The 12,072-nt window shown below is 34.3% G+C and overlaps 1 protein-coding gene across 1 annotated transcript in view; it reads right to left on the bottom strand.

Annotated features, from left to right (window-relative positions):
- Positions 1-730: 730 nt before the first annotated feature.
- zc3h7bb (zinc finger CCCH-type containing 7Bb) overlaps positions 731-12,072 on the bottom strand; it is a 35,763-nt gene continuing 24,421 nt past the window's right edge. Inside the window, exons 20-22 of the mRNA XM_021480297.3 lie at positions 6,961-7,069; positions 6,665-6,798; positions 731-4,176 (exon numbers count right to left, since the gene is read on the bottom strand). Coding sequence (XP_021335972.2) covers positions 4,138-4,176; positions 6,665-6,798; positions 6,961-7,069 — 282 coding nt within the window. The 3' untranslated portion in view covers positions 731-4,137. The remainder of the gene's footprint in view (positions 4,177-6,664; positions 6,799-6,960; positions 7,070-12,072) is intronic.

A 12,072-nucleotide genomic window follows, 5' to 3' on the forward strand; every position in this document is an offset into this window, starting at 1 on the left:
AGGTTTCAGAAAGTTTACCCTAGTGCTATAAAAATTAATCTGCTGCAGTTTTTTGATTTCACACTATTGATGTGTTGTTGATCTAAACGTAAACACAATCCTATGAAAAACAATATTGAAAGGCTGAAACCTTTTTACTTGCATGTTGATGCTTTTTTATGTAACTATTAACTGCTATTCTTATCTTCTGTGGTTTATGGATAAAATATGCTAATTTTAAAAGTTTAATAAAATTAATTTGACTTTTGAAATTCACTAAGCGACCCCGTCACTGTCTCGCGACCCCCACTTTGGAAACCACTGGCCATATGGAAGAGTAATCTTTCTACAGGTTAATGCACCCTGCCACACTCCACACATACAATAGTTTAAGAAACATTATGAAGAGTTTAAGGCATTGCCTTGGCCTCAAAATCCCCAGAGTCAATCCAATTGAGCATCTGTGGAATGTGCTGGACCAACAATTCTTCCCCACAGAAGTTCTAACTTGTAACTTCCAAGACTTTGTATTTATCACAAGACACCTTCAGGGGTTTTGTGACCTCCATGTATTGGTGCTGATTTGGCAACACACAGAGGAACAAGAGCTGCACATTTACATCTTTAATATAACTTCTGTAATTTGAACATTTGTTTGGGCCTATCTCAATAAATGACAAGTCCTCCTTAAAAGGAACATCTGCTCTAGGTCTAAGCTTGTTAATTCAATAAATCAATAAAATCACACACATTTTTCTAAAACAGTCTATTTATTGTTAAACACGTTCATGAGATTTGGTCCACTGTGATCAATAATTCACTTCCAACCAGGGAGAAAAAGGAGAAACAAAACAAACAAATGTAAAAATACAGTACAAAAAGAGGCATTGTTGTTTTTCCTTTTCATTTTTTCAAAACCCTGATTTTTTATTTTAATTTTTTTAACTGGTTATCTAAGGAGGTGAAAAATAAACCCATCTTAACAGAAATTCTCAACCGATATAATCCAACATTGGCTAAATCCCACACTGAACATGAATAATGAACATATTTCTGTTTTACACTCCACCAAGAAAGTGTCAAACACAAATGTGACTTAAAATGGGCAATCATCCTTGGTTTCAAAGACCGAGAGCCCAGAACATTCCAGTTCTGTGGTACAAAATTAACTCAAGAGGAGAATGATGATGGTGAGTAGATGACCAATACTGCTGCTTTCGGCTGGTCAATGGCCAGCGGTACTAACCCTTTGATATGAATATGAATGATTGCAAACTACATCCCAACGTTTTTGAGCAACAGAGACTGTTAACTGAGCTTCTCAGCTCTCAGGTTGAGCTCGCTTTCTCTTTACGGTTACTTCACGTTCTACCTTGTCATCTCAGTTCGACGTAAAATTTCAGATGAGAGATTTCAGATGTCTCTATTGTCAACCAGAGAACGTTAACGATACACTTCCCTCCCCTGTTTCCTTAAACAAGTTGCCTAACAGCGTATATATCATAATACCGAAAGAGTAGGATTATTCGTTAAGGTATTTATAATTGTATATAAATGTATAGTATAAGGCGCTATGCAGACAAACATAAATATCCATGTATGCTTTGTGTTCTGTCACAGAGCTGCGAGTATCTCATTCAAATAAAGACGAAGAGAGAATTTACTGAGGTGTGTAGTTCAGAAAGATGAATTTGAACTACAACCACTCGATAAACACTCTCAAAAGAGATCCCAGGTTTCAGATCAAGCAACAACTACGAAAACATCCCAAAAGCATGACACACTATGGGTAATGGGGTTTCATTTTCATTCTGTTTGGAAGAACGTGAACGGTAAACCAGCCTAGGATTTCAAATCGTCGATTCTGGACAGCTCACCAAGCATACATAGACATAAATCACTGTTAAGTATTATATTCATACGTGGATACATATATTTAAAGTGTTATACATAGCAATTAACATATACATATATCAATAGCATATAGGAAGATAGAAGTAGTCATAATGGCAATCATTATCATCACTGTCATCATCATAATAATAGCAGAAGTAATAATATGATCCCTCGGTAAAGCGTACTAGGTCACTCCAGAACGTCCCTCTCAAATCTCCATATCATCAGACCCAAATCTGCTCTTCATGTGTCATTTAAGCCCTGGAAAACATTGCCAGGAATGTAAATGGATTCTATTTTCCATAACAAACCATCTCAGGGTGCTTCAATCCTCTATAGCATTCACAAGCAGTTTAGGCTCATCTAGACCTTACAAAACCGACAGGTCCGGAGTGACGCTTAAAAAAAAAAAAGTCACTAACCATCTAATCAGCAATACATGTCATATAGCATAGCTTAATAACAAGAAGTTCTATGTAATCAATACAAGTAAGGTTATACTTAATTAAGCTTAACTGCTAAGTTATCAATAATCATTAGTAGTATGCCAATATAGTAGATATAATCGTGTGTGTGTGTGTGTGTTTGTGTATATTCATATTTATATATATTTATATATCATGTCCACTGAAAGTAAGGACAAGGCATACTAAGGGTAGCACTGCATGTCTCGACATATATACTTGGAATAGAACAAGGCATGGACAGGGCAAGTTCTTTGTGGTCTATTTTCTTGCTAACGCGTCTCCGTTCATGCTTCTAATATGAAATGAATCAAAGTTAAATATGGAAAAACTAACCAGGCCACTGGCCTGCGATGAACTGTGGTGAGTCTCCTTATAGCAAGCTTATGGGTTTTATAGATTATGCACTTCAAAATCTCAATCTAACAGCTTGAACGTGACAAACACGGAAGCTTTTTTCAACTGTCGATCACTCAATCTAAGCAAAAAAACAAGACAAATAATGTATACAAAGTGTTTCAATCCAAATTGACAACTCAAATGTGCATTCCATCCTCAGCTTTATCAAGCACTGCCAGCGCAAAGCAAAACGAATGAGGGAGTGAGTGCATGTCAGTGCAAGGTCTGTAACTAGCATTATGCAAATATCTATGCAAGTGATAGGGTGGTTTAGTTTAGTTTATAGGTCTCAAACTCGATTTCTGGAGGGTCGCAGCTCTGCAGTTTTGCTCCCTGATCAAACACACCTGATCCAACTAATGAAGGTGTTCATGACTCTTTTGAACACCTTGATAAGTTGCATCGGCTGTGTTTGATAGGGTTGGAGCAAAACTGTCCAGAGCTGCGACACTCCAGGAATCGAGTTTGAGACCTAAGGCTTAGTTAATCGTTAAAGGGAGAGTTCACCCAAAAATGAAAACGTCCTCACTGTTTGCTCAAGTGGTTCGAAACTTAAGTTTTTTCTTCTGTTGCACACAACACAAGATATTCCGAAGAACATTGGGGGAAAAACAGTTACAGAGTAGGAATAAAAACTCTTTTTTTCCCCAACATTCATCAGAATTCGTCATAGTTCAACAGAAGTAAAAAACTCAGACTGGTTTGGAACAAATGGAGGATGACTAAATAACAGGTATGTTTTTTTGGGGGGTGGGGGTGGGGGATTGGGGTAAACTATCCCTTTAATTGCCTTGGTGTCTCAAATACATTCCACATCTGAACAAATCTCAAATTTCTTGTAAATGGCCACTTTTGGCTGTACATTCAAACTCTTCTACCAATATGGCAGGAACACAGAGTTAAGCACCGCTTCAGAAATTCATCAAAATCTGACACCACATACATGACTGAGGAATGCGTGGTCTTCACGGCGGGTGCTTTAATTTGATACAGGGAGAACCAGCCTGTTTTGGGTTTAAGTTTGAAGAGCACGGTGGGAAAAGGTTGAACTCAATTCAACTCCTCTGAATTGTACAAATGGAAGAAACTGCCCTTATTTGAGTTAGCTGTAAAAGTACCAGTGTGCATTCACATACACCACACTATGAGCCTGTGCCAAGTGTCATGTCGGTGAGTGCACAAGATTTTGTTTGATAATAAATGAAAAAAGCATGTGGTGTGTGTGTGTGTGTGTGTATGTGGTAACAATCAGTGTGTGTTAGTCCTAAAGTCAGACACTCTGCCCTGAAGGGCAGAAGAGCCTGTTACTTCCCAGAGTGGCACTGAAAGAGTGGAGAAGGGCCTTCGAAATTGACATTTGAAAAGGAAGACTCATCCAGACCACACACTTTTGGACTGGTCACAGGTCTCCTCCACCACCAGACATCCGTCGTCCAACCTGTCAGAAAGAACGAAGATAAATTTAACCATTAGACATGTCGATATACAATATTACAACATAATATGATAATGAACATATAGTATTAGTACAACAGTGATATCATGGGCACTTCAAAATACTGTGAATAATTATTTATTATTTAGACCCAATCCAATTCTACCCCTTAGCCCTTCCCCTTACCCCTCGTTTTGAGCATGCACGCCAAGGGGTAGGGGTGCCCCAATTCTCTTTAGCTTTAAAGCGTAGGGCTAAGGGGAAGGGATGAATAGCCCTTCGATCGAAGATTTTTTAGGACCACACTCGAAACCAAGGGTTAAGAAATTTTTCCAGAATACACCAACCACAGCAGCAGTATTGCTGAACCCGGAAGTAAGGAGATCCACAAATTAGTATTTTTTGTTATTGTTACGAATTTTTATGACAAACAAACACGTTTTAATATATTCATAACCGTATTCGTGTTTTACCATCATGCTTTAAAAATAACGAAATAAAAAAAAACCGGCTACATTTCGCAATCTATAATCCCTATTAATAACTCCTGTACACCAGTCCCACAACATTCTGACACTCGAATACCCTGTCAGTAATGTCTAATGGCTTTTTACAATGTCTGCTATAATGTTAATGTTGTTTTTGTTGTGTTTACATTGATGAATATGGCCACTGTGTAAATACACAGTAAAGTTACGATCTTTTTGCCACATTAGGTTGTTACGATAACATAATATATGTCTTCTTTAATTTCCTAAAGATAAATACCAAAAAATAACACAACTGGAATAACTACAGCAGTCGTGATCGTCTGATCTCACATGAAGCAGGAGAACACGAGGACATATGATGACGTGTGCAGGTGCTGTAGTGCTGTCCCATTTCTTAGGGGTACATTTTGAAGCCCTTCCCCTTCACCCTTGGTTGTAAGGGCCAAGGGGAAATGGTATAGGTACAAAAATAGAATTGGGATTGGGCCTTAAACTGTGCCTTTTTATGACCTCGGATTGTTATATTAGTGGTTGTTCATGACAGCACCAATTAATGAAGACTTAACTGCTTCTTTATTTTCAGAAAACATTTTTTTACATGTTAATCTGGCTCATAAATAAAATTCTGTGACTATCTGCTTGTTAAGTCATGACTTATAAAATACTGTTTGCAGGTTGAAGCTTCGTTTGAATTGAGAAAATATTCGTTTATGACCACTTTTTAGTTCTCACACATTAAAGTGAAATTCATTTAAAAATCATGGGATACACAACAGTATCTGCACTTGCTGCATCACAGACACTAATATTTTAATTTATTAAAAAATGAATCACTTTCTGGCGGTCTGATATTAGGCATGAATATATATATATTGCAATTGTTTTTTTTTTTTTGGACAGTATTACATTGCTTTGTAAACATTTATTATAACCATTTGTTAAGTCTTCCCATACAGTCTGATATGGCACCTGGACTCAGAAGCCGCTTTACGCGACGTCACACTTAACAAGCGGATTTATAGGCCCTTTGGTTGTCAACTCTGTACAGTAAGGTTCCATTTGTTAACATTAGTTAATTTACCTAAACTCACAATAATAACAACAGAAGCATTTATTAAACTTAAGTGTTGGTCATTTCTAATAATGTATTAAAATCAGAAGTAGTTATCGCTTTATTAAACTCAGTTAATAACTAATAACATTCAGGTGTATTTTCTAAGATTAACTTTAACATAATACCAATAAGAATTAATCCAAATCAAAATTAAAAAAAATAAAAAAATAATAATAATTACTATAATAAGGCTATTTCACACCGTTGATTTAATGCACAGGGTTCTCACTCTTTCATAAACTGCAGATTCAAGGACTTTCACACAACCAATATTTGTAGCGCTATGCATTTCCTTACTGTACGTGACATTTCATTTGCACAATATTTACATAAAAAGTCAGAATAATGATGATGTTTTGAATGTGACATGTTTTAAACAGTTACATTCAAAGAACTTTAATAAAATTTGTTGAGCCCAAAACTGGTGATATTCAAATGCAGTTTCTAAAATATTGATAAAATGTGCATTATTTGTGATTATTTGTAGTTCTTGTACAAGATTTAAATGTAAGATTTATCCTTTTTTTTAATTCAATCCAAATTTAGATTAAGTACTTTCCAGGCCTTAAATCAACATGTCTGAAATTCAAGTGCTGTCAATAAGCATGGGAACCCTGACAGCAATAACTAACATTTATTAATGGGCATTTAGTGTAAAGTGTTACCTATTGTACTCTAGAATTCTTCTGCAATTTAATATTAAAACATTTTTACATGCATGTTCAAAGTAAAGTAAGTATTTTTGTTATTATAACTGTTAAAGGAACTTTCAGGCGCTTGAGACAATACATGATAGTATCCTATTTAAAAGCTTCAAACTATTTCATACCGGCAGATGCCTAATAATGATCACACAAACTAAATTGCTTCCTCTGCTGCCACCCACCATTGACTCAGAACAGTCAGTTGGCATGGCGATCTGTTTTTCCTCTGGGGGCGGAGTCATAAGGTTGCTGTCTGCACGCCGGTGTTGATTGGTCAACGACAGCCACATCTCGTACATCTGCTGCATGTCTCTCACTGACAATGCACAGAGAAATACACACCTTGTTTTAAAACACACAAATGGGTAATGGACACACAGCTATTTAGAAATGTGATCACAGGATCACACCCATAAAAACAAAACCAAAACCAAAACAAAATCTAAGAATAGTTTAGCTGAATTAGGTGCATTCTCACAGCTGTTGTTTTTCATGTAGGTCCACACATCCCTCTCCTCCAAACTGTGTGCAAAAGAACAGTTCCCAATATAGTGGCACTTCTTCTGTTTCATGACATGAACACACATCTGCAAGCACAAATTAATATTATTGCAATTATAAGCCAACATTACACAGTAATAGTACTTTGAAAGTCAGTTTAAATGAGAAACAATGGTCCATCTGTGCGAAGGTGTTTTCAGACTTGGGTATTATTCGTTTAGTTCAGCATTTTCTGTTTTCCTTTAAAAAAGGAATATCACAATGCATTTATGCAGGAGAAACGAACTCAGAATCAAAACACAGCAGTTTTTCTGTAACGTAATAGTTTTTTCCGTGTCAGTGTAGGCCCAAATAAAGCAAACTAAGAACAAAATAGGTCAGCCTCTAAAAACAAACGTTTTAAATGTGCCAGCATATACGAGTACACCCCTCACAAACATATATTTATATATATCTTGTATATTTTTAATAGTAAGCTATACAATACTATATTTGTGCATATACATTCGATTAGTCAATACCAAAGCCAAATCTGGAGCTTGTCTAACCAAAAAAAAAAAAAGTGACGATAACGGTCCAAAAACTAGGACACCTAAGTTTATATGCTATAGAAAAATATTAAATACAAGTTTAAAAAATAAATAAATAAATAAATAATAATTAAAATTCAATAGAAACAAACAAACAAAAAATTCAGTTGAAATTTTGTAGGTTATAATTTTTTTTGCCATATTTTGCTTGAATTTAATTGTATTATCTTTCTTGTTTTTTCATATCATTTTTACAATGAAAACAAAAGAAAGAACATATTCGATGGCAACTCTTGCAAGTAAGTTATTATTATTATTAATATACTGCCTAAAAACCTACGCTAAAAATGACTAAAAAGTGCTTTGTGGAGAGCTGAAACATGACCATTCCCTAAACATTATTGTAATGTAATGAGACCCATAATATCTTACAAACATTTTGAGCTTTTTGGGTTAGAAATTTCTTAATTTAAAACATTAACTAAAACCAATATCTATTTCTTATAAAAACATTTACACGTTATTTAGTGTTGATCATTTCTAGGTGATGGGTGAATACAACTTAATTACATTGATCTTATTCTTCACGTATGAGCGGGCTCTGCCACTAGAGTCTTTTAGGATAAAGATTTCCAGTCTGATGAACACACTTGTTTGTAGAGCAAGTAGTTTTACTGTTTTCTGCCTTTTATTATTCTTAGTCATTTCTCCCATAAGCCAGTGAATCAGAAGTTCTTTAACAATCACAAAACGAGCACACTTCCACATTGAAGAAAAAGTTCAATACGATTTGCACTGTGCGTGCCATCCAATAGTTGCAAAAGGTTTAGGTTTTTGTAAAAAAGTCTTTCACGAAAGTAAACAAACATCAAAACATACAGACACCGTATGATTGAATAAAACAAAACTTTCTGAAATGTGTGTAATAACGAGTAATCTCCTAGTTATCTACAAATTAACTGTTAAGGATCACTTAGCCTAATATATCTACTCTTTTGTTATTCCTATATTTACCCGTTGGTAATGGCCTAAATATTTTGTTTGTTTAAATAGTTTTAATAGTAAGCAGTTATGATCAGCAGCAGTTTCAATGATCATATTTCAAAACAAACTGCTGCTGAAAATGTTACAAGATTAAAACGTGCAAGTCACATTTACTATGCAAGTCACTTTTAATCTAAAATAAATGGCAATTAGAATACAGTTCAGTCTTCCATAACTTTCCGATAAGTTATCTGGCTAGACTGGGACACAGGATTGTAAAATAACTTTCTAAAGTTCAAGTCTGGTGACCTCTGACTAGCAAATTCCTCTCACATGAAGCAGTGTGACTAGCAGAGAAATGATTTTTAACAATGAGTATGTTTACATGGACACCAATAATCTGATTTTATTATAAGAACAATACTTTGATTACGAGTCTACCATGTAAACAGCGATTTCCAATTACAGATTATAGTCACGTTATTGAAGTGCAATACAGACATGTAAACACCCCAATCAAACTATTACCTTTGTGTAGGATTTTCGCCACAGTTTATGCAGGATAGTCTATACACACATGGCTGCTTGTAACTATTTTCTGCACCAACCGAGTCAGTGAAGGACCTGCATCGCGATATGCAGAGGTTTTTTTCCCCATACAGCATGCAGTAATTAAATTCTAGAAAAACTACACTCTTCTAGCAATTCATACTCGCATCTAATATCTCATTTGTCACGGGGGCACGCATGAAATGTTCCTGAATGAAAGTAAAAGTGCTAAAATGATTTTAAAGTTAAAAAAATTGAAATAAATCCCCCAAAAATACTCAAAACTCAGGAGGAAATGTGGATAGCACAATGACATTAATCGAATTATGTGCTATAACATGTAAAACAGGACCATGAAAGGAACATTGAAAAAGAAAAACATGAAAAAAACTTAATCATATCATTGTCTTATTTAGATTTAAGGCAAATACTGAAAACTGAACGAAAAAGAAAAGACAAATTTGCAACAGTGCAAACTCATCACAGAATTTGAAATGTACTATACTATATTATATTTCAAAGATGCAATGTGTTTCTTCTATTGTAGTCTTGGCTTTATGAATAACAATTAGTGATGTACCAAATTTTTGCCTGCTAAAAATTGGATAAAAAGGGTATATTGTTTTTAGCCAAAAGTAACACAATGAAAATATGAGACAAACTAAAGCCCATGCTTTGCCATACTGTCCAGCAGTGTTCAGTGAGCTGGTTTCACTCTCTCTCCACTCTCCCCCCTAGTCACTGCACAGTGTGAAGCAGCTTTCAAACTGGATTTGTTTCAATGGCATGAACAAGCAAGGGCAGAATTTTGTACAGCTAAAAGAAAAGGTGCAAGATCAGTGGTGCACAATCTCGACCAGTTTGTGCATACATTGTGGTCAGTTCTGAATAAATGCAAATTTATAAGCGTTTTATAAAATTTATAAAACACTTATCCATGAATGTACTGCTCATGAAGCAAAGTCTGTTCAAATTATTCACTGACACAACATTTCTATGTAGTGTATTTGTTCTTACTGCTTGTAGTGTTGTCATGGCAATGCTTGTAAAATGATGCCTCTCAACTCATTCACTAAAGTCAACAAAATATGGTTATTTTATTGGCTTATAGTTTTACAAATCTGTATAATTTAAGTTTTTGAATTAAATTTACAAAAGGTTTACTAAATTACTCTACATCAGTGGTTCTCAAACTTTTTTCACCAAGTACCACCTTAGAAAAAAATCGTCTCTCCAAGTACCACCTTACGACGCTATTTTTTAACCAGTATTAAAAAATAGCGTCGTAAGCCTAATTAAGCAGCTACAGGTGTGCACAGTTTTAAAACGATGCAGATTACTTCCTATTAGTAAGAATATGTATTATTGTCAGTCACTTTAAACATTTGAAATAGTCTGAACATTAACTGTGCTTGCAGATTAAAAAAAAAAAAGTTTTAGTTAAAATGTGCTTTTAAAAGTTCATAAAAAATGGCGCTGTTCTTAAAAAGTAAAAAGAAAACTGCTGTACTTAAATCTAAAGTATTCATAGTAGCCTATTCATCAAAAGCTGGAGATGCTGCTTAGACCTTATAAATATAGGCTATATGTCATATTCCTACACTTTCAGACAAATCTTGAAATAAATGTTAAATGTACATGACAGGGTTCATACAGGCACAGCCTAATGAAAATCAATTCCAGCACCTATTTTTTTTCAAGACTGACATGCTATGTATTGAAGACCTGAAATGTATTCTCAGCAACCCATAAAACATTGCATAAGAATAGATACAAATAAAAACCATTAATAATAATATTTATTAATCATATATTAATAATATAATAAACCTGCACTAAGTGCTTGTGAAATCTTTTTTGTACTCAAGTAAAAATACTATTACACTGCTAAAATAACAAAGATTTTAGTAAATAATACTAATATTAGGTATACAAATTACTCTTTTAAAAAGTACTAGTTGGTTACTTTTGAAAAAAAAAATCTGATTTTCATAATGAAATCACTTTTTTTTAAGTGTAAACCTGATTTAATGGTTTGATTGCTTACATCCCAAAGCTAGATGTATAATTTGCACTAACAAAGGAAGTATAGTCAATTTTTCCTTTCATGACAATTAATCTTTTTCAATAGCACTGGTAAAACTACCAAATAATCTTTAAGGCCATAGAGACACTTTTTGCCCATTTTTAAAAATATATATTTTTAAGCTTTGAAAGTTTAAATTTAAGTATATGGTAAAAAGATTTAAATTTAGCATTTTATTTACATATTTTACACTATTTTATTTACAATATGGCAAATTTGTTTCTTAAATAGCTGTACATCACATGTAGATTTTATTTTACACTTGATCTTAATCTAAAATAGAAACGTAAAAAAAATACAAGTGCACTGTCAGTAAAAAAAAATAAAACAAATGACTTCATTTTACTTGAGGTATTTGAAATATGACGACACTACATTTATCAAAGCAGTGCTTTAAGAGCCTTATTGTAAATTGTGATAAATAAACAATAAGTAGGCTAACAATGGATTGCTTTGACCTGTAATGCTTTAGGACAGATCAGAATACAGCTAAATGTATAAATCACACAAATACCTCACCCAGAAACATTTACAGCATAATTATTTTGTCGTAAAGAAATAAAAAATGTTCCACCTTTGCTAAAAGTAAGTTTCACTTCACAACACAGCCAAATAAGAAGACCATTAGCATTGTCATCGATCATGTATCAATCTATTTCTAAATATTTGATAACTTTGATACTTTTGACTAAATTTAGTCAAGGAGCAAAGATAAATAATGTCTACTTTAATAGTGGAGAGATCGCGATTGTATTCAGTCTGAGCACACAGGCGATCATGAGAGGACTTGCAGTTAATTTGAAAAAAGCCTATTTAAGAGCTCGCATATCTGTTTTAGCGATTTGCGTACATGAATGCGCTCTCGTGTTAAAATAAAGCACTCGCCGCATTTCCAGAAATGAGTTATTGCGCAATACCTTCATTCCCGCGCCGCCATTCA

Source organism: Danio rerio, chromosome 12 (assembly GCF_049306965.1).
Source record: "Danio rerio strain Tuebingen ecotype United States chromosome 12, GRCz12tu, whole genome shotgun sequence".
Classification (NCBI taxonomy): domain Eukaryota; kingdom Metazoa; phylum Chordata; class Actinopteri; order Cypriniformes; family Danionidae; genus Danio; species Danio rerio.